Genomic DNA, 23,519 nt, shown 5'->3' on the forward strand with positions numbered 1-23,519 from the left:
AAGACTACACAACAGCGGTTAGCGCTGATGACGACTTGTCTCTCCTTTTTACCTCTGTTTTCAAGCCTGTCCCCTGAGGGCTAGAGTCGGGAGGGCTGCCCTCCAGCCTTATTGGAGGGTCTGTTTTGTGGTTTCACAGGGAATACAGTGAGGCCTTCAGTCATGCCATTTCCAGTGATAACAACCCACTGACACCCACCCTTCCCCTGGTGGGCCACTGAGAAAAACTTTGGTTGAACCGTTTAGAAAGAAAAAGATGAAACGTCTAGGCTTACGTGTCCTGGAGCCCTGGAGTGCAGGCCTGCAGGTGGGGGGACAGTCTAACCTCACCTCAGTCCTGCAGTATGGGGCCTGCTGTTCAAAGCCAGCTCTTGGCCTTGAGACCTGGCCAAGGGGGAGAGAAGGGGCAAGAAGTGCAAGGAAGCCCAGGCTGGCCTGTGCCCACCTTCTTTCTCCATATCAAGGGGTGTGGAGCCCTGTTCTCCAGGGTCCCCAGGCATCTGCAAAAACCGGATACCCCATGGGCGGGAGGGCTGAGAATGTTCCAGGGGAGGTGAGCAGGTCTTTGTGTCTGGGGAAGTTGGGAAGCACTCAGGAATTTCCCGGCTGTCTGTTTTGAAGATGCTTGGGAAAGTTTTGCTAACATGAAACCCACTTGGAGTGGGGAAGGAGTATCATAGTGTAGATGGCTACCCACATGCAACCCAGATCCAACAACAGGCAGTGGCCCTCAGCCAGGCTGGACACAGAGAGGCTGCGGGGAGGAAGGCATCAGTGTTCAGGCCTGGCTGGCTCCAGGACCCTTTCTAACCCAGGGCCTTGCCACCCGCTTGGACACAGTTCCCTAGTCAGGTGGAAACAAGCAGAGCCACAGCACAGGCCAGCCTGCTTCTGAAGCACAGCCATGCGCATGCCCACCAGCACCCTACATCATCAGAGTACGTGGTCCTGCGTCAATCAAGCACCATGACCTCTTTGGATTTCATTTCTCTTTTGTTGTTTCTTAAATTACATTTGAACACAGAACACATAGAATCATAAATACTCTTAGAAGACACAACTCCATAAAACGAGAAAACAGAACAAGCCAGGGAAAGGTGCAGCCGTCAGGTGCGTGCCTTCCTCTCTTTCCTAAGAGACTCTTGTACATAGGAAATCTGTGAAGGCCCCAGTCCCCCACTCACCCTCCCAGGGAGCCCTGGCTTCGCCGCCCTGACTGACACATCTCCCAGGGAACCAGTCAGAGGTAAGCATGCCAATGTCTGCAAAATTATAATTTAACGGTATAAAGCTTCAAGTCACACAATCCCAAAACTAGCTAAGGTTTTTTTTGTTTCTTTTTGTTTTTCTTTTTTTTTTAGCACATAAACTATACATTAAATATTTTGAGGTATTTCAGAGAGAATTGTCAAAGGCTAGAAGGAATTGTGCTGGACTGTGGGTTCCCTGTGTAGGAAAGATCTTTGGTAGGTAAAGACCAGAAGGTGTCTGGGCAGATGGAGGGATGGGATGGAGGGATGGATGTTCATCTGGGCTTAGGGTGAGTGTGTGTGTGTGAGTGTGTGTGTGTGTGTGACTGTGAGTGTGTGAGAGTGAGTGTGTGTGTGTGTCTGTGTATGTATGTATGTATGTGTGTTAGTGTGTGTGTATGTGTGTGTGAGTGAGTGTGTGAGTATGTGTGTATGTGTGAGTGTGTGTGAGTGTGTGTGTGATGGTGTTTGAAAAGCTTTTATTGGTGGTTCAGAAGTGGAACCCAGCCTAGAATCCTCCACGAGGGGCTGGGGACATGGTCGGGGAGAATACTTGCCTAGTGTGTGCATCCCCGTAACTGCCATAAACAAAAGAAAAAATGAAAGGAGAAAAGGTAAAGATAAAGGGAGACAGTTTGATGATGTGTGCACCTGTGATCCCAGCCCTCAGGAGGCTGAGGCAGAAGATCTCAAGCTAGAGGCTAGCCTTAGCTACAGAGGGAGACACCATCTCACAAGACATATAAAGGTAATATTTTTTAACTTGCCATTGAGTCATAGAACTTTTGAGGCAGGCCCTCACTGTGAACTCACAGAGATCCATCTGCTAGCCTCTGCCTCCTCAGTGCTGGGATTAAGGCCACCATGTCACCACTTCGGACTTCATTTTTTCAGTGTTGGCTTGGTCTGCTGGCTCATAGGACATGTCACCTGTATCTGCTGGGTACAGGGTGGGCAGGGTGGCTTTTGTGGAAGTGTGAAGGAGAGGGGGACACTGTGCATATGTGTGTGTGTGTGTGTGTACACGTGCATGTGCGCATGTGTGTGCGTGTGAGCATGCGTGGTATACCTGCCAGCATGAGTGTGTGGGTGCTGCTGTGTACAGGGAGACCTGTCACTTGATGAGTGGGAACAGGGGACTCTTCTCACTCTGAGCATTCTGCCTCACACCCGAAGGTTCTAGAAGCATCCATCCTAGCTGCTCCCATGGGAGAGCAACAAGTCACTGAGGACAGAGGACACTCTACACACATCTTTGGTTCAATAAAAAGGCACTCGCCGACCTCTCTGTCCTCCTGTCCCTCTCTCTCTCTCTCTCTCTCTCTCTCTCTCTCTCTCTCTCTCTCGGGTGGGGGACAGCCATGGGGTGAAAGTGGGGACACCCTGGCTTCCAGCACAAACCCTTGGGGGTGGGGGAATCTTTGGTATCAGACGTGATCTTTCAAATCACAGCGTGGGCTCAATGAGGTAGCCTTTACAGGATGGGGGAGGTTTCCTTTTTTTTTCTCACTAGAAAGTTCTCTTGCATTCTCTAGGGAAAGTTGGGGGGCCCTCCCTTGGAGGCAGCCATGGGAGTAGGGTTCATTGGAGGGGGATTCCCAGGACCTTGAACCCCAGAGGGGGAAGGGGAGGGGGAGGGGGAGGGGAGAGACAGCCCCCTGGGACTGCCAGGCCAGTCTTGAAATGTCACCCAGAGCAGAGGGGTGGCCCCGCTGCTTCTGACCTTTCCCCATTGTACATTTTTTCTTTCTTCCTTCCTTCCTTTCTTTCTTTCTTTCTTTCTTTCTTTCTTTCTTTTTGGCAAAACAATGGAGCAAGCAGTTTTCAGCTTCATCTTCTCTCTTCTGAGAGAGGAGTCACCAATGCAAGGTTTACCCCTGAATGTCCTCTGAGGGGGGGCGCTCAGGTGTGCACCCCAATCAACTGACAAATGGGTGATGAATTCCAGAGATTTCCAGAAGTTTGCATCCAAGAGACACTGATGATGCCTCCATGGGCCCCCCAGATCTGGGAGAATGTGATGTCTCTCCCCTGAGATCTGGGCCGTCATCTTTGCTCTCTGGCGACCTTGTTCCGGTGTAGTATTCTTCACATAGCAGGTGCTCACGGTGAACTCAGCCAGGGGTGCTGGGCTGGAGGCATCTGCGGGCGGGCGGGCAGCCCTCAGCTCACATCTGCCACTGGCTCCTTGGAGACAGGGAGCTCCCCTCAGCTCCCCTCCCCAGCATTAAGGCAGGGGATTGTTGGCACAGGCTATCCAGGCCGCTGGGGTCAGGGGTGGCGGCTGGGGTCTTGTCTGAGAGGGGCCATCCCTTAGGGTGGGGAGTGTGGCTTGGAGGACAGGATTGGGGGTGGGGAGTGCTGTAAGGATCCAGCTCATTGTCGGTTTTGGCCACTTGGGATGGGTCTCAGTTCTTAGGGAGGGAACATAGGGGCAGAGACATGGCCTGGAGAAGAAAGTAGGGGGAAGACAGGCAGATGCCCACCTCCCCCCTTTTGAGGAGGTCTGGGATCTGTAAAGAAGGGTTCTCTATTAAAATCATTTTTAAATACCCGGGTTTTGTTTGTAAGATGTGCTTGATTCTTGACCCACTCTACCCTCGGGGTCCCTTTGGAATCCAAAATTGAGCGGGAGGGGGGGTGTTCCCTGTCCCCTGGGGGTGGGGGTGGGGCTTGCTTTGGCTGGGTCAGGGACAGGACCCTCACTCCCCAGGGCTGGCGTGTGCGGTCCCCGGGGGCTGGGGTAAGTGTCGGGCAGAAGGCTCAGGCCTTGGAGAAGGTGGCTGTGGCTGTTGCGGTGCCAGGGGTGGCACCCGGCTCCTCAGCCCAGCGGTTCATGCAGCGGCGACGGGCGTTCATGAAGAAGTTGCTGACCGTGTTGAGCTCCAGGCCCAGCTGCTGCGAGATGGTGGCTTGCATCTCCTTGGAGGGCCGCTTGTTCTCCTTGAAGATGGCGATCAGCGTGCGGCGCTGCAGGTCTGTGAACACGAGGCGTTGCTTCTTCGGTTGCAGAGCCCTCTCTTTCTGCTGATCCTGCTCCTTACGCTTGCAGGCTGGGAAGGGGACAGAGGGGAGAGAGGAGACCATGGGGTGAGGGGACGCAACCACACGGGGGCAGGCAGAACACCGACCAGCGATGAGGAAGCAGGGAGATGGGGATGGGCAGGGACAAAGGCTGAAGGGATGTGGGGGAGGAAGAGTACGGGAGACACTCGGAGGAAGAGACTGACCGCCGGGGTGGGGGGGGGTGGGGTGGGGATAAAGCTTTGGGGAAGGAAGGAAGGGAGGAGGCCAGGTGGGCGGAGTCAGGGGACAGAGTAGAAGAGTCTGAGGGCGCAGAGGGCACACACTGGAAGTGTTTAGAGGATGGAGAGAAGAGAGGGGAAAAGAAAGAAGAGAAAGGGCCGGGAACAAGTGCACATTGGACCACGAGGGGAGAGGCAGGCAGAGAGCCAAATATGGAGGACAGGACAAGATGGAGCGCCATGGGGAAGACTTGGAGTCACACAGTGTGGGGAAAGAGACGGGGGTGGGGGGTGGGGGGTGGGGGGGCAGCTGGATAACACAAGCATCACCTGCTACAGCATAGCCTCCAGAGGGGAGCAGTGCTCAGGCTCCTAACACCAATCCTCATGTCCGGTCTCTTCAGCAAGGACTCCTGACTCCAACCCCAATACGGGCGCCTTCCCCTGAACTATGGATGCCTGTGTAGCATATATACCTGACTTACTGCAATTCCATCTGTCTGGGACAAGATGGGGACTCAGGTGTGACTGATCTGATGACAACATGGCTGACTGTAGGCCCTGGGTTATATCTCAAGCAGCAGAGAGTCCTGACCACTTGGCTCAGCCCTGGGGCTCCTCTGGGACCTGTCCACCTCAGTTTCAGCTCCCACCGAGTTCACAGCCTTGGTCTATTGCAAGCCATCCCCCTGCCTAAATTCTCCCAGGGAGTGGTTGGGGGCATGGCTTGAGAGTAGAGGGCCTACAAGTGTTTGTCATCTGCTCTAGATGCAACTCAAAACCAATAAGCAGATGGCAAGATAAAGGAGAAAGATGGACAGTTTGTGACATAATTTAGAGGGTACAAGCTTGCCACTCACACTCAGTCACCTGAGTTCAATCCCTGGAACTTTCGTGAAGGCAGAGCAAGCAGTGGTGGCACACACCTTTGATCCCAGCACTCAGGAGAGTGCAGAGGCAGAAGGATCTCTGTGTTCAAGGTTAGCCTGGTCTACAAAGCGGGTTCTAGGACAGCCAGAGCTACACAGGAAAACCCTGTCTCAAAAAACACAACAAAACATTGTCCTTTGACCTCCATAGGTGCACCGTGGCATGTGCACACACTCAAGCATCATGTATAAACACAGCAACAACAACAGATAAAACAAAAAAAATTAAATACGTAGGTGTGAGGGTTAAAATTAATTGTCAGCCTGACAGAAATTAGAATTGCTCACTAGTCCACTGTCTGTGTTTGCAGGGGGAATACCTTGACTATTTTCACTGAGGTGGGAAAACATGCCCACGGTGGGTGGTACCATTCCTTAGGCTGGGATCCTGCCCACTGTGGGTGGCAGAATTCTAGGCTGGGATCCTTGATAGTAGAGAGTGAGTGCCCTAGCACGAGTGCTTTTACTCTATCTTCTGACTGTGGACATAGTGTTAGCATCTCCCACAGCTCTTAAACCTTCACTTCCCCAAAGTAATGAACCCGGAACTATTAGCCAAGCAAATCCTTACTCCCTTGAGTTGGCTTTTATTGATAGGGAAGAAGGGAAGAATCAAGACTAAAGAGCAGGGGCTGGGGATTTAGCTCAGTGGTAGAGCGCTTACCTAGGAAGCACAAGGCCCTGGGTTCGGTCCCCAGCTCCAAAAAAAAAAAGAACAAAAAAAAAAAAAAAAGACTGAAGAGCATGGGTTTCATGGATGAATGGAGTTGGGCAGACACACCTTTGTGATGCTTCAGAACCCTGAGAATAGTCAGAAAATTCCTAAGCCTTCCAAAAAGGAAAGTCAGATGCCATGGGAAAGATCCAGAATCAGAATGGCTTTCAGGTCCTCAGAAAGAGTTCAAGCACAGCCTGATATGCATAGCAAGTTCCAGGCCAGCCAGGGCTGTGTAGAGAGCCTGTTGGACAGACAGACAGAGAGACAGACAGACAGACAGACTGACTGACTGACTGACTGACTGACTGACACAGAGAGCCAATGGCTCCTCTACTCTGTAGGCTGTGAGTAAAGGATGCAGGAAGGGAACAGAACACTGAAGGCGCTCTGCAGAAGAGGGCTTCCCTCTGGGACTGCTCAGGGCCCCAGACTGGAACTGAAGGTTCCAGCGGAAGTACTGAGAGCATGTCACCTCATGAATGCCACCCTTCGCCATGGGTGACAGAAGTCTTAATGAGTTGGTTTTGCCTCCTGCCTTAATGAGTTGGTTGTTTTCCTGAGTGTCTCAGGAAATTGTATAGCTCAAGAGACTTAAAGATCTGCAGGGTTGCACAAAAGAAGAAACGCAGTCCTTACAGTCTACGTGGCTGAGTCACGGACACCGTGAAACCAAACAAATCTTCAAAAAAACACAGTGAGAGGAACTGAGGACCCCTGACCTCGTGCGTGCACGCGAGAACACAGACTGGGCGCTGAAGGAGGGCAGCAGTGTGACTCATTTTGGCTGCTGGAATAAAACACCAAGAGGAAAAGAACTGGAGGGAACGGGTTTATGATCACCCAGCTTGCACACTTGCTTGAGCTCAGCCGACTTGCCCACTCTTTATCTGTTTGTTTTGTTTTTGGTTGAGGGTAGGGCAGTGCTGTGGATGCGGATGTCCAATAGTTGCCCAGGCCAGAAGGGAGAGGCAGATCCCCCGAGTTGGAGTCACTGTGAGCTGCCTGATGTGGCTGGCCTGTGTGGCCTTCACCCCAGCAGTAATCACTGAGCGGCCTCCACAGCCCCCTCCGATGCCTTCTCTATTTACACCGTTCAGGACCCACACGCAGGAAGAACGTACCCATCTTCTTCCCACCTAAGGTAACAACACAGACAATCCCCTGGCCACTTATAGTGGTGCAGGACTTTAATCCCAGAATGCAGGAGGCAGAGACAGGAGGATGTCTGTTAGTAGTCTAGCCCAGTCTACAGATGGAGTTTGAGGATAGCCAGGGCTGCATAGTAGAGACTCCCGACTCAAACGCTAGATACCAAAGCACAGAGGTAATCTCACAGACACTCCGCAGCCACCTAATCGATAGCCCCTGGCTGAGACTCCCTTCTCCGGTGGTCCTTGTTTGCCTCGACTGGACAATGGCCACCGACTACTGCCCAGCCAAGCTACATGGCAAGACCTGGTTTCCATCCTAAGCCCCACAAAGATCCATATAGAATTGGCAGAGACTGTCTGGCAGACGGTACACCAGATCTCTTCGGGGAACAAAGTCAGGGTGAGTTGGTGGCCGGATACTGGCTTTTCAGGGTGCAGCTGCCCTGTGATGATCATGTGGCACCAGATGCTCATCCTAGGAGGACCCAACTAGAAGGAGAAATCCCCATCCAACTATCTGTCTACCCACCCATCCACCCACCATCCATCCACCCACCCACCCAACCATCCATCCACCCACCCACCCACCCATCCATCCACCCACCATCCACCCACCATCCACCCACCCATCCATCCACCCACCCACCCATCCACCCACCCACCCATCCATCCACCCAACCATCCATCCACCCACCCACCCACCCACCCACCCATCCACCCACCCATCCACCCACCATCCATCCACCCACCCATCCACCCACCCACCCATCCATCCACCCAACCATCCATCCACCCACCCACCCATCCATCCACCCAACCATCCACCCATCCACCCACCATCCATCCATCCACCCAACCATCCACCCACCATCCATCCACTCACCATCCATCCACCCACCCAACCATCCATCCACCCACCCACCCATCCACCCACCATCCATCCACCCACCATCCATCCACCCACCCACCCATCCACCCATCCATCCACCCACCCATCCATCCACCCACCATCCATCCACCCACCATCCATCCACCCACCCACCCATCCACCCACCCACCTATGTACCATCCCACTTAGCAGTCTACTCCTAGACAGAAATACAGATTTTCAAGACACAAGATTTCATGCCAAGAGCTTTCTATGAATCTGTTATTCTGTCGTTAGGATAAAATGTTCTTTTTATTGACACAGAGACAGTAAACCATTGGTCTAGAGAGGGCCAGCCAGGGTGGATCCTCTTGGAGTCTCTAAAGGGGAACCCCAGGCCAAGGCTAAGGGAGAGGCCAGTCATACAAAAGTTTTTTTTGTGGGGTTGGGGATTTAGCTCAGTGGTAGAGCGTTTGCCTAGCAAGCACAAGGCCCTGGGTTCGGTCCCCAGCTTCGAAAAAAAAGAAAAAGAAAAAAGTTCTTTTTGTGTGGATGACTTATGAAGCCACTGCACATTCCCTGCCCTCAGTCTTGTCACACAGGGAGGGTCTTGGCTCCAGGCTGAACTGCTGGTTACACCCATGGTGTCCCCATCCCCCTCTTCTCACAGGCCAAGAGGAGGCTACAGGGACCCTTAGCAGCTGTCACAACCTCTAAGTTGACCCAAGCCAAGCTCTTGGACATTGCAATACAGAGGAAACTGAGCCAAGGCTGGGACTGGGTACAGGGGAGCGTGTGGAGGACTCTGACTTGTCCAGGACCCAGGCTGACCACTGGTGTGGGTCCTCTCGACCTGGGAGCAGCCTCAGTCCAGGCTGGTTCTTTCTTCTCACCTCCTGTGATCATCCCCACTTTCTCCTTCAAACGCCCCTCCTACCGAGAGCTGCCATGCACTCTGCTCTGCTGTCTGTACCTCTAACTCCTCAGCCCCGCCTCCATCCTATCTATACCTGTTCCTCCCCTCCTCCACCTCCTCCTCCATCTCCTCCTCCTCCATCTCCTCCTCCTCCTCCTCCTCCTCCATCTCCTCCTCCATCTCCTCCTCCTCCTCCATCTCCTCCTCCTCCATCTCCTCCTCCATCTCCTCCTCCTCCATCTCCTCCTCCATCTCCTCCTCCTCCATCTCCATCTCCTCCTCCATCTCCTCCTCCATCTCCTCCTCCTCCATCTCCATCTCCTCCTCCATCTCCTCCTCCATCTCCTCCACCTCCTCCTCCATCTCCTCCTCCTCCATCTCCTCCTCCATCTCCTCCTCCTCCTCCATCTCCTCCTCCTCCATCTCCTCCTCCATCTCCTCCTCCTCCATCTCCATCTCCTCCTCCATCTCCTCCTCCATCTCCTCCACCTCCTCCTCCATCTCCTCCTCCTCCATCTCCTCCTCCATCTCCTCCTCCTCCTCCATCTCCTCCTCCTCCATCTCCTCCTCCTCCTCCATCTCCTCCTCCATCTCCTCCTCCATCTCCTCCTCCATCTCCTCCTCCTCCTCCTCCATCTCCTCCTCCATCTCCTCTTCCTCCTCCTCCTCCATCTCCTCCTCCTCCATCTCCTCCTCCATCTCCTCCTCCTCCTCCATCTCCTCCTCCTCCTCCATCTCCTCCTCCTCCTCCATCTCCTCCTCCATCTCCTCCTCCTCCTCCATCTCCTCCTCCTCCATCTCCTCCTCCTCCATCTCCTCCTCCTCCATCTCCTCCTCCTCCTCCATCTCCTCCTCCTCCTCCATCTCCTCCTCCTCCTCCATCTCCTCCTCCTCCTCCTCCTCCATCTCCTCCTCCATCTCCTCCTCCATCTCCTCCTCCTCCATCTCCTCCTCCTCCTCCATCTCCTCCTCCTCCATCTCCTCCTCCTCCTCCATCTCCTCCTCCATCTCCTCCTCCTCCTCCATCTCCTCCTCCTCCATCTCCTCCTCCATCTCCTCCTCCTCCTCCTCCATCTCCTCCTCCATCTCCTCCTCCATCTCCTCCTCCTCCATCTCCTCCTCCATCTCCTCCTCCTCCTCCATCTCCTCCTCCTCCATCTCCTCCTCCATCTCCTCCTCCTCCTCCATCTCCTCCTCCTCCTCCATCTCCTCCTCCTCCATCTCCTCCTCCTCCATCTCCTCCTCCATCTCCTCCTCCATCTCCTCCTCCTCCTCCATCTCCTCCTCCTCCATCTCCTCCTCCATCTCCTCCTCCTCCATCTCCTCCTCCATCTCCTCCTCCTCCATCTCCTCCATCTCCTCCTCCATCTCCTCCTCCATCTCCTCCTCCATCTCCTCCTCCATCTCCTCCTCCATCTCCTCCTCCATCTCCTCCTCCATCTCCTCCTCCTCCATCTCCTCCTCCTCCTCCTCCATCTCCTCCTCCTCCATCTCCTCCTCCATCTCCTCCTCCATCTCCTCCTCCTCCTCCATCTCCTCCTCCTCCTCCATCTCCTCCTCCTCCATCTCCTCCTCCTCCATCTCCTCCTCCATCTCCTCCTCCATCTCCTCCTCCTCCTCCATCTCCTCCTCCTCCATCTCCTCCTCCATCTCCTCCTCCTCCATCTCCTCCTCCATCTCCTCCTCCTCCATCTCCTCCATCTCCTCCTCCATCTCCTCCTCCATCTCCTCCTCCATCTCCTCCTCCATCTCCTCCTCCATCTCCTCCTCCTCCATCTCCTCCTCCTCCTCCTCCTCCATCTCCTCCTCCTCCATCTCCTCCTCCTCCATCTCCTCCATCTCCATCTCCTCCTCCTCCATCTCCTCCTCCTCCATCTTCTTCTCCACCTCCTCTATCTCTTCATCTTCCACTGTCCTTTCTCCTTTTCTTTTCTTTTTTTTTTTTTTTTTGGTTCTTTTTTTCGGAGCTGGGGACCGAACAACCCAGGGCCTCGCGCTTCCTAGGTAAGCGCTCTACCACTGAGCTAAATCCCCAGCCCCGTCCACTGTCCTTTCTCAATCCTAAGCTCCCATCCCCATTGCCACCCTGACTGCCAACTGCCTGCTCCCCACCACGCCTATCCCCGCTCTGTCCTGCTGCCATTTTAGCTCTCTTGTTTTCTTCTCTCCACCTGCACCATTAACCATGCTGTCCTCAAACCACTGTCAAACACAGCAGGATCCCCACCCTGGTCTACCTCCTCCAGCCTGAGCTCCCAGGGCCCCCTCAGCCGGCTCTCTGCAGACAGAGCTGCCTCACACAGGTGTCTTGGCAGCCGTGGGGCTTGGATCATCATCATCTTGTTCTAGGGGCCGCCGTGGGTCTACAGGTCTCTCCTGTCACCGCTAAACCCAAGACACACAGCAGTCAGTGCACACCAGCTACCGAGTCCTCCCATCATCCTGTGTCCCATACAAGCCTCTTCAGTCACCCCTCTGTGACTACATGACTGCCTTCAGTCACCCTGGCTACCCTGGCTTTTTTGGAAAGCAAGGTCTCATTGTGTGGCCTTGGCTGTCTTGGAACTCACTATGTGGACCAGGCTGTCTGCTGCTCCCAAGGGTTGGAATTAAAGTTGGGCACCATCATGTCTTGACAGCTTTTTTTTTTTTTTTTAAGATTTATTTATTATATATATAAGTACACTGTAGCTGTCTTCAGATACACCAGAAGAGGAGGGCATCGGATCTCCTTACAGATGGTTGTGAGCCACCATGTGGTTGCTGGGAATTGAACTCAGGACCTCTGGAAGAGCAGTCGGGTGCTCTTAACCGCTGAGCCATCTCTCCAGCCCTTGACAGCTTTTTAAAAACAGATTCATTTTTATTATTTTTAAATTTACGCATAGCTTGTGTCTACACTGGCTATGTGCAAAGAGCGTAGGTACCTGTGGAGTGACAGTGGTGTGGGATTCCCTGAGCTGTAGTCACAGGGTGGAAAGCCACCATGTGGCTGGGGAACTGAACTCAGGCCCTTTTCAACAGCAACCAACCGGGCTGGAGAGATGGCTCAGTGGTTAAGAACGCCTGACTGTTCTTCCAGAGGTCATGAGTTCAATTCCCAGCAACCACATGGTGGCTCACAACCATCTGTAAAGAGATCCGATGCCCTCTTCTGGTGTATCTGAAGACAGCTACAGTGTACTTATATATAATAAATAAAATAAATCTTCAACAGCAACCAACCTTAGCCACAGAGCCTTCTCTCCTGCCCATCACCTTGGCGCTTGTGGGTTTGGCTGAACTGGCTGGGTGGCGAACCCCCAGAATCTCTTGTTCCTGTCTTCCCAGGACTGAGACTACAAGTAGGTGCAACCATGCTCTGGGGGTTAAATTTTACGTATGTGGGGTCTGTGTGTGAGCATGCTCCTGCCGCCCACCGGCCTCGCCCCAACGTCTTGCAGTTCATGTTGTGTCCAGAAGAGGGCAGGCGCCCCCGGTCTATTGGGTTGTATCCCGCAAAGGCATGGCAGCTGGAGGCGGGAAAAACCCTGAGTTTAGGGTGGAATGTGTTTAGACCTTGGGTTTTGCACACGGGGAACCTGCGTTGTCCATTTCTTGACCTTCTAGAGTTCCTAGCGCCCACAGACCACCCCAGGCCCAGATGCAACTGTTCTGAGATTTCTGGGGCGGGACTCCACGGCGCGGGGTGTGTGTGAGAAAGTCTGGGTCTCACCTCTCACATGGCTGTAAGAGCTGGTTAGGAGAGTAGCCCACGAGTCAGGTTTTCTGGGAACCATCCCCTCTAGGTGACAGGTGAAGAAACAGAACAGATAACTAACTCCTATACACCATTAAAACCCAGCTGCAGTGACTCTGACCCCAGAAAGCCCTCAGTTCACTTCCTGCAAAGCTTTGGCTCCATCCCTATAAGAAATGGTTTCAGGGCTGGGACTCAATGGGTAGGGTGCTTGTAGCTCAGTGGACAGAGGGCTTGTAGCTCAGTGGGTAGAGTGCCTGCCCAATATGCATTAGGCCCTGGGTTCCCTTCCCAGCACTAAATAAAACAGGTGAGGTGGCACCTGTCTACCTTCCATCCTCTCAGGGTTGGAGAAGAAACAAAAGAATCAGGTCATGGTCCATCCTTGGCTACATAGGGAATTGGAGGCCAGCCTGGGATATGATAGACCCTGGCTCCAAAAGAAATATTATTAAAAAATTAAAAAAAGGAGGGCTGGAGAGATGGCTCAGTGGTTAAGAGCACTGACTGCTCCACGAGAGGTCCTGAGTTCAATTCCCAGCAACCACATAGTGGCTCACAACCATCTGTAATGGGATCCAATGTGCTGGTGTGCCTGAAGACAGCTATAGTGTACTCACATACATAAAATAAATAAATCTTTTTAAAAAATAAAAGGAAAGGAAATAAATTAAGAAAGACATAGAGGGCTGGGGATTTAGCTCAGTGGTAGAGCGCTTGCCTAGGAAGCGCAAGGCCCTGGGTTCGATCCCCAGCTCCAAAAAAAAGAACCAAAAAAGAAAGACATAGAAAGGTATCTAGATATTCCTCCCCAAGCCCCACCCCACCCACACAGGGTCCCTCAGCCCCAGCCCTCCTGAGTCATTCCTGCCCGCCTTCCTCACTCCCCGTGTGGGTGCCCCTCACCTGTCTACAAAGGCTGGTGTGGGTCGAGCAATGATGGCGCCCATTTCCCCCTCCCCACTCTCACTCCTACAGCCCACAATTCAATACCAGCCTGGTCTCCGGCTGGGATGATGGCTGGTTACCGTGGTGACAAGTCCTGCCCCGCCATGAGCTGCAGGGTGGGGGCATATGTTGGGACCAATGATCTCTCCCCATCACAGTGACTCAACCCGGCCAGGCTAGGTTTCCCCAAGCTCCTCTGGAGAGGATCCTCTCTGGCTTGGTGACTCTGCCAGGGTCACAAGTCCTCAAATCATTCAGAAAGGTGGTTCTGTTGGGTAGGAGGGCTGGGTGTGGTTCAGAGCTAACGGGTGCCTCACAGGCTCCCAAACCAATGCCTTCTTCCCCTCCCCTCACTGCCCAGAGTCCCTCTTGAGAACCTCAGGTATCAGATTGGCCCCACCTCTCTCCCTCCCTCCCTTCCTCCCTCCCTCCCTCCCTCCCTCCCATAGGGTTTTAATATCTTCATTTTTCAAAATCCTATCTGGAACCGTCCACACACACCTGGTCTGCCCATTGCAGATGAAGGCACCTGGCAGTTAGTCACAGGATGGGGACATGGGGGTAGCCAGGGGCCTATCCTACATGGGTTTTCAGCCAAGTAGACCTTTCACTGATCCCTCCTCCATGGGGGTAAACTGAGTCAGCAAATTGCACACAGCACACGAACTTTGAGATTCATTTAGCCCAGGTTGTCTCGAAGTCATTACATAGTTGACTATGACCCCAACCCGAACATCCTTAGTGGGCTCCCCTCCAATTCTCTTCTCCCTCTTTTGATAGAAGCTCTCGCCGAGGTAGCCCAAGCTTGCCTGAACTCTTGGCAATTCTCCTGTCTCAATCCCCCAAGTGCCGGATGACAGGCGTGTGCTACCACGCCAGACTGAGCTTCGATGTTTAAAAAGTCATTTGCAAAAGGCACGGTGGCAGTCGGAAGAAGAATTAGGAAAAGATGGCTGGAGAGAAACCAGGTGCCTGAAAACCAGAGGCCAGCCCAGAAAAGACCGGCCAGCGGGGAGCGTGTTAATTGTTAGTGAATTAATCCCCAGATAAGGGCTCTCAGCCTGGGGCTCTGTCCCTGGCAGTGCCTCCTGCCACTCCAGGGAACCACAGTTTCCAAACCACCTGAGCTAGGACAGGCTGGATCCCAACAGTGTGGAGACTGCTGCGTGGTGAGTGCTGTGCGGACTGGTCGGCCTCTTTATGGCTGAGTAACATCGGGTTTCCGCAGAATTCGATCAAGTGAGAGAATTAAAAAAATAAAAATACCGAGGTCTTTTTGGGCACGGCAGTGCACACGCCTTTAATCCCAGCGCTCCAGAGGCAGAGGCAGGAGGAGCTCTGAGAGTTGGAGACCAGCAAGGTCTACAAAGCGAGTTCCAGGACAGCTGGGATATACAGAGAAACCCTGTCTCAAAAATCCAAAAATAAAAATAATGATTATTGTGGTGCGGGTAAGAGTATTGGGAGTTTAAGGTGATCTTCAACTACACTGAAGGGGACTGCGACTAGCCCGGAATGTCTCAAAAAAGCAAAACTTAAAAAAAAAAAAACCAAAAACCCCAAAACCCTAATACGGTAATACAGAATTATTTTGCAAGATTTCTAAAGCCAGAGGAAATAGGAGAGCAGCTCAGAGGATGGTGCGGGAGGCTGCGCCCCCTCCGGCAGCCGGGCCCTGCAGGCTCGAGGCGGTGTACGAAACGACCAACCTTAGGATTTCGGGGATCTGTTCCACCCAAACCTGGTGACCTGCCCATAGCCGCAGGGTAGTGTTTGTGGCAAGTCCGAGGCTCTACACTGAGGCGGGCCTTCTGCAACTGCCCAGTTCCTAGTGAGAGGTCGGTGCGAGGACGCAGGTGCTCGCCTACAGCAGCGACCTCATCCTCAGTCGGGCAGCTTTCCCTGGGACGTTGAGGAGACCCGGCTGCAGTATGCGCACAGGTCCCGATCTTGTTTCTCTCTGTGGTTTTTTCAATGTGACAAGATAATTCAAGTCCTTCAACTGTCCCCACTTGTGCCCACTGGTGTGACTCCCGGAGGAAGGACGGTCCGGGTTAATCGGTCTGGGGGAAACTGAGGCCACAGGTGTCTTGAGCTGCGGAGGATCACACGGACCTTCCAGCCACACCCCCTCCGGTCCCAGCCTCTACCCTCCCCCTCCAGCACTGCCTAGGGTATTGATCACCGTCTATTTTTAATTAAAAACTTGATTCAAACCAGCTTGAACTCCCCTGGTTAAAGCCAGGCGCTTCACAGGCTAACACAAAGAGACCGCGGGGGCCGGGCTCGCTGCCGCCAGCCGCCGGAACTCCAAGGCCTCCGGCCTGTTGTTCCCCACCTGTCCCTTCAGCCCAAGTCCCCTATTCACGCAGGAGGACTGAGGGAACCTTAGACAGACGACTGTCCCAGGAAGCTGACTTCTGCATCCTAGGGGCTCTGACAGGTGAGCTCAGAGTCCCCACAGTGGCCGTGAAGAGTCCCCTCAGCTGGAAGGGGCAAGGCTGTGACAGGTGGTAGTTGATAGGAATCTACAGCTGGGGAGTGCCTTCGTTCAGGCTAGGAATTTAGCTGAAAGAAACTTATGATTTTGTGTGGGTTTTTAAATTCTCTCTCTCTCTCTCTCTCTCTCTCTCTCTCTCTCTCTCTCTCTCTCTCTCTCTCTCTGCTTTATTTTTTGAGACAGAATTTCTCTGTGTAGCCCTTGCTGTCTTGGAACTCTGCAGACCAGGCTTACCTTGAACTAAGAGATCTGCCTCTGCCTCCCGAGCACTGGGATTAATGGTGGGCACGACCGACCACTGTCCAGCTAAAATTACATTTTATTCTGTGTTTGTGTGCATGTGGGTGGGAGGGATAGCACACTTTTAGAGGTCAGAGTGGAAGCTTCTCCTTCTACCTCATGTCCCCAGGCTCTGCCATAAGCCCTTTCCCCAACTCCTCAAATGCTCCTCAGGGGGAGGTCTTTAGAATGACATCCAGAGGCCAGCCTCAGCCTCTCACAAAGCAGAAGAGACGGACCCACAGCCTGGTGTCCCTGTCTACCAGACCCCCGTGTGGTCACAGGAAGAGGCTGCTGGGTTTAGGGCAAGGTGTGAACTTGGCCTCTCTCTGACAGCAGCTCAGGCTCATCCTGGGACACTGGCATCTGGAGGGGACAGTTTGCCAAGAGTGGAAGTCACAGCATCCTATTGAGTCAAACGTAGAAAGCTAGTCTTCCTTTTTCCTTGAGGATCTCTTAGGAGTGTGTGTGTGTGTGTGTGTGTGTGTGTGTGTGTGTGTGTGTGTGTGTGAGAGAGAGAGAGAGAGACAGAGAGAGAGAGAGAGAGAGATCGAGACAGAGAGACAGAGACAGAGAGAGAGACAGAGAGACAGAGAGAGAGACAGAGAGACAGAGACAGAGACAGAGAGAGAGAGACAGAGAGACAGAGAGAGAGACAGAGAGACTGAGAGAGAGGGGGGGGGTTAACTCACTAGTGCCCAGGGTACTGTCATCATCATGAAAGCTAGAGGGACAAACACAGGCCCCAGAAGCACTACTGTGTGTGACTGCTGTGAAGTTGAAAACCATCACCAGCTACTGTACTAGTGTTCACTGATGTTCTGGGTCTTCCTTGTTTCTGCAATGTCCTGGGACCCTGGGCTAGAATACAACCCCCCCCCCCCCCACACACACACACACACACACACGAGGGTACAAGGGCGTGGCCAAGGTGGAGCCCTGCCTAGAATCCCCCAGTAAGGGGCTGGTCAGGGGCTGGACAGTTTCTTAGCACACAGGAGGCCTTGAGTCCCATCCCCAGTACTGTGAGAAATTTTAAAATCATTCCACTGAAATCTCTATGGGACTAGCAAGCCAGTAGGTCTGTTATCCTGAACAGATTCTGTGCTCCAGGGCAAAGGGGCTCACTGTAGGGACCTAGGAATGGTTCACAGAGGCCTTGTGTAGGTTTGTCACTCATAGTCCTAGGGAGATGGCCAGTCACTGTGTAGTCTCTGTGGCCACCTGGAGTATCCCCCCACTCCCGCTTTGATCATGTGGGCTTGTGCCACCCACCTAGTCCCTTTCAGGAGGCCCTGCCACACTCGGAGAGGCTTATACAACTCTGTCCATTTCTCAGATTAGGAAACTGAGGCTCAGACCTTTATCTAGGACTAGTACAGAACGAAGCAAGGAAGGTACCCGGTCTAAACAAGGCCTTGAGGAACAGACTGGGTGGGGGTGGAGCCTTTTGTGTGTGTTGGGGGATGTCTACCTGAGGTTTACACAAAGATGCCAGGCTTTTAAGAACGAGAGACAGGGTTGTACTTGCATGGGGAGAGCTCCGGCCTGGCATGCATGAGGCCCTGGGTTCCAGCCCAGCATCCTAAGTAGATATGCACACGTGTCATCCCAGAACCCAGAGGCAAGGTGTTAGCAGTTCAAGGCCACCCTCAGCCTGGGCTCAGGAGGCCCCAACTCAAGTAGAGATTAACAGACACCAGGATGTGTTCACACGTCAGATGGACGGGTAAGACATTAAGCTGGTGGTAGCTGGAGGCAGAGACAGGAGGGTCTCTGAGTTCAAGGCCAGCCTGGTCTACAGAGTGAGTTCCTGGACAGCCAGGGCCACACAGAGAGACCCTGTCTCCCAAAAACCAAATACAATAAAATAACAAGGGACTACAGCTGACCACCTCTCCAGTTTTTCCAGAACCACAGGAGAGGAAACAGGGCAGGAGGGTCTGAAGGGCCTGTGGTAACTCATGCCACATTGGTTTCCTGTCCATGCTCTGGCCTGCAGCCTCTACATTGTTCCCAAGTGCAGTTTCCTTTGAGAGACCAAGCATCCCACAGCTCCCAGATTCTGTGTGTGTGTGTCTGTGTGTGTGTGTGTCTGTGTGTGTGTGTATTGTGTCTGTTGTTTATGGTGTGTGTACAATGTGTAGTGTGTATATATGGTGTGTGGTGTATGGTACATGTGTGTATATGTGTGTGGTTTGAGGTGTATCTAAATGGTATGTGGTGTGTGTGTGTGTGTGTGTGTGTGTGTGTGTGTGTGTGTGTGTTGAATTCCTGTCCCTTCCTTTGAATATTTCATTATATTTGTATATTTTTTCTGATCAGTTACAAAAAAGAAGATTTTTTTTTCTCAGTCCAGAGTTGCAATTTAAACAATATTTGAAGCCGGCCGAAGCTATCGACCTGGGCGCACGGTGATGAATCACAGACGGTAATTCGAATTCATCGACCGCCCCACCCGCCAGGAGCCACCCCTCCCCCAGCTTTGCTCCCATAATCACAGTTTGTGACTGTCACTGGGGTGTGTGTGTGTGGTGGTGAGGGGAACACAGCTCAGAGAGGAGATTCTGTAATGGGGTGGGAGCAGATACAAGTATGTCCCCCCCCTCGAATGTTGGGAAAAGTGCCTGGGGGAGCTGGGGTCTTCAATGGCTCCTCCCTACACACAATGCACACACGTTTTACATTTGGGGAAACTGAGGCACGTGGAGGACAACACATACTGGGGAAAGGCTGGGACTCTGAAGCTCTTTGCTGTGTTTCTTGGGCACAACAGAGAAAGGACTTATTCTCAGGGATCCGGTCCCCAAAGGAAGGAGGAGGGGGCTGTGTTTTAAGAGATTCGGGGACCAGGAGGACCAGCCTGAGCTCAGTCACCTTCTGGCTCCCTGGTGATCTCCCCTCTCTTTGTCTCTAGCCTTTCTTTTTGCTTCTTTCTGCTTGGGTCTGTCCCTCTGCCACCCTCCCCTTTACCCCCTGTCTCTCCAACTCACTTCTGTACTCCTCCCCTCTCTCTCCCATCTGTCTGTCTGTCTGCCTGCCTGTCTGTCACCTCCCCACCTTGTCCCTTTCTCTTACTGGTTCTGTTTTGAGGACATTCTAGGGTTGTGGCACCCGGGACAATGTTTTCCTAGTGAGACTGTGACTTGGGTGGACAGTTTCCCTCCTGGGTTCATAGAACCCAAGGTCACATTGTGTCCCCAGTGGGTCGGGGACAAGAGAGTGAGGAGTGACGCTCAGGCGCCAGGTTTGGCCCCTTCAGCTGTCACCAAGACACAGTAAGTTGAGGAGCCGTGCCTGGCCGCCCCAGCACCCTCTAAATGTGACAATTTACGGCTACTTAACTGCTTTTCATTTGTGCGGGGACCAGAACTAAAGGCTTGCTCGAGCTTAGTGCCCCAGGCTGCCACTTCTGACTTCAGTGGAGTCCAAAGATGAAGACAGAGAAGAGTCTTGGAGGGAGGGGGGACCCCAAGGCTGACCTGGAACAGGTTAGGCATCTCTCCCCCCAGCCCCTCTCTCTCCCACACACACTCTGCTGCCTGGGTCCCAGCTTCTGTGTTTCCCTGAGGTGGCCACACTTCTAGCTCCGGTGACACAGTCCTGGGGGAGATGCTGGTCACCAGAGCTGCTCTAAACAAGGAACCCGTCTGACCCCAGTTCCTGTCTGGAGTAACTGGCCCTATTGCTTCAAGTGGAGCATGGCGGCCTTGCAAAATCTGGGCTCTGGGCCCATGTGATGTCCAGCAGGTCTTCTGGTGTGTCTGCCTTTTATGTCCACAGGAGAGCAATTGAAACATCATTCGAGAAGGTGACAGGCGAGTGGTGAGTGGGTTCGGAGCACACAATGGTTGTGTGTACAGGAAAGGAGATCTTGGTCTTAGAATCCACAGAACACGATAGCGCCATGGAAACAGTGGACCCCTGGCAACCCTACCCGAGGACAGCCACATACAGTACAGGAGGGGTTGTGTGTTGGGACAGGTGTCCTTGTCACCAGGACCCTTCAGATAAACCTGTGTGTGTTTATCCTAATGTCCTCCAGTGCCACCTGCCCCCACAGGAATGCACCACACAAAATATCCCAAGGACAGGTCATGTCTCAATACTCAAGCTGGGAACCTGGGACCTCTCACTAACGAAGGGGAAACTGAGGCCGGTCTGTGTGCACCAGGCTGCACAGCGGGCTTGGAATCTACAGATAGAGCAGGCATCACAGGCTCCAACCTAACCCAAGTCTATCTACCCACTACACCCGGTGTCCGCCCCCCCCTTCTCTGCACCCCACACACTCTTGCAGGGTGGCCTGGGGGTACAGTCAACACAGTGCTCAGCTTCTGCCTTAGGGGCGCTTCTCAGTCCCGGTCGCCCCGCCCCGCCCCTCTCTGTGTTTGTATGCAGAGGGATCGATGAGGCTCTGGAAACCGCTATTGTCCCTAGAAAGGGGTGCACAGCCCCCTCCCCACCACGCCAGCCTCCTGACACCCCCTTCCCGAACGTGGAGGATATGGGTCTATGGCACACACACCCCCACTCCTCACTGAGGTGGGAGGGGACCGGTTAGACCACAGGAGGAGACAACGGGTCCCCCAGGAACTGGCTGATGTGCCTGTGTGTACGGGAGAGAGAGACTCAGGCAAGACGCGAGGGAGGAAAAGAAGAAAGAGACGGGACTGAGAGGCAGCCCAAAGAGAGGGACAGCAATTTGTCCCCGTGGAGAGAAGTAGAAAGGGGGACAGAAAAACAGGAGGGAGTGAGGCCCTGGAAGCCACCGGGGGGTGTCAAGGCCTCCGGCGGATGCCACTGAGCCCAGGGTCCCAAGGGCCGCCCCTCCCCCAATCTCAAATGACCTTTGCCAACGGCCAGAGGGGGAGGGATGGGGGACTAGCGGATCGATCGTCGGCAGAGGCTGAGCTGCATAGGAAGAGAGCTTGGTTGTGGTGCTGGGGCTGGGGGCAGAGCGGTGGCCAGGCCTTGGCTGAGTCAAGTCAGCACCTGGAGCTTTGTGACTGGACGCAGGGAGGGCGCCGTTGGTCCCTCTCGCATGATGTTTGGGGACGAGGGGAGTGGCACCTCTGATCGTGGGGAATCATGAACCCAAGGAACGGGCTACACACGCGCGCACACACACGGAGCCACGCGAGGGCTGTTTTAGTTTAGCACCCTATGTCTATGTCAGTCTCAAAGACACAAGACATCCTACACAGTCCCTAAAAGAACAGGGACGGCGACAATTGCTATTGCCCTCTCTCTATTAGCGACACTCGGCCATGCAGACCCCGGGTCAGCCTCAGAGGCTAGAGGACACATCCCCGCCCCAGTCTACCAGGATGCACTAGCCGGGGCCCCTCATCTTGTGCCAACGATGTCCCCCAGGGTCGAGCCTCTGGGGCCCTCGTCCCTACCTGCCAGGCGCAGCGCCGACATGCGCTGGAACTCGGGCTCCTGCAGCCACTTCCACATCCTGCGGAAGGTCTCGCGGCCGGATTTGAGCTTGCTCCAGGGCTTCGGGTTGCGCAGCAGGTCCGAGAGCGTGCCCTGCGAGCGGCACAGGATACGCTGCGCGAAGATGGCCTGAGGGATGCTGTAGCGCTTCAGCTCGGCGGTGATGCGCTGGGCCACCTCTTTGGTGTTGATTTCTTCGGCTGCGGCGCCTGCTCCCGGACCGCCGCTGCCGCCGCCGGCGCCCCCGCCCCCTCCGGGGCCACCGCCGCCTGAGTGAGGCCCGTGCGCCCCGGCCGTAGCCAGCCCGCCCAGCGGAGCCAGCAAACCCGCGGCCGCCCCGCCGGCCGCCCCGCCACCTCCCGCGCCGCCGCCGCCTCCAGGCAGCCCTCGGGCCAGCGCGTCCTCCGCGCGCCCAAGCAGCGCGGCGTGTGGCTCGAAAGCGGCAGGTGGCAGTAGTTTGTCCCCGGCCAGGTGGCCCGGAGCCCCGTAAGCGGCGAGCGGCGGCGGCGGCGGCGGCGGCTGCGGGGCGCTGTGCAGAGCCGGGGGCAGCGCGCTGGGCAGCGGCGACAGTGGCGACCCCATGGTGGGCAGCTCCTTGCCATAGGGCCCGTAGAGGTGGCCCACCGAGGCCAGCGCCGCCCGCTCGTCGCGCATGAGGGTGAAGCTGCCGCTCACGCTGGCCGCCAGGCGCTGCGGAGGGGGCGGTGGCGGCGCGGTGGCCGGGTGAGGGTGCGCGTGCGGATGGCCTCCGTGCGCCCCGGCCACCGCGTGCTGGTGGAACTTGTCGGCCACCGCGGCCAGCGGCGGCAGGTGCTGCAAGGGCGTGAGCGTGGTGTAGGTGCCACCCAAACCTGGGGCCTCGCACGCCATACCCATGGCCGGGTGCAGGGGGCCAGCCAGCTCCCCACGGAAGTCAGGGCCACCACCCGCGGCCCCTGCAGCTCCCGCGCCCCCGGCCCCCCCGCCTCCGGCGCCACCACCGTCCAGCAGGCTAGCCATGCCCGCCACCAGGCCCGGACGCCCCGATGCCACTAGGCTTCGGTGTTGGGCCGCGGCGGAGCGCGCGTGGCCCGGGCTCAGCAGCTCGCCGGCTTGCGCGTGTGTCACCCCGTGCAGCCCCCCGAGGCTCTCCAAGCTCAACTCCATCCTGGGCGACCCCCTCCGTGTGTGCTCAAGGCCGCAGCATGGTCCCCACGCACTGGCCGGCGCTCTCCGTGGCGGCGGCTGCTGTCCCGCTCGTTCAGTGCTCTCGCCCGGCTTCGGCTGCTGCGAGCAGCGGCCACCAGGATGTGGCGGGGCGGCCGCCGCCGGCGCCCCGGCCCGGGTCTGACGTCAGCGCCCCCGCCCATCGCTCCGCCTGCACCCGCCAAACCCCCTGGAGCTCCAGGCTGGCTTCCTGGGTCCCTGCATTCTGCCTGCCCGGAGAACCTGAGGGATTTGGGTGGGGGGCCGCTAGTTCTAGCTGGGGATGTGTGTGTGTGTGTGTGTGTGTGTGTGTGTGTGTGTGTGTGTGTTCTAATTTCGGCGACTT

General features: G+C 55.0%; 1 protein-coding gene across 1 annotated transcript; it reads right to left on the reverse strand.

Annotated features, from left to right (window-relative positions):
* Positions 1–3,975: 3,975 nt before the first annotated feature.
* Onecut3 (one cut homeobox 3) lies at positions 3,976–23,279 on the reverse strand. The gene is made up of 2 exons (NM_001394957.1): positions 21,949–23,279; positions 3,976–4,303 (listed from the first exon to the last, which is right to left on the reverse strand). The coding sequence occupies exons 1-2, from the start codon at positions 23,132–23,134 to the stop codon at positions 4,014–4,016; spliced, it is 1,476 nt and encodes a 491-aa protein (NP_001381886.1). The 5' UTR covers positions 23,135–23,279; the 3' UTR covers positions 3,976–4,013.
* Positions 23,280–23,519: the final 240 nt, after the last annotated feature.

This window comes from Rattus norvegicus, chromosome 7 (genome assembly GCF_036323735.1).
Source record: "Rattus norvegicus strain BN/NHsdMcwi chromosome 7, GRCr8, whole genome shotgun sequence".
NCBI classification, from domain to species: domain Eukaryota; kingdom Metazoa; phylum Chordata; class Mammalia; order Rodentia; family Muridae; genus Rattus; species Rattus norvegicus.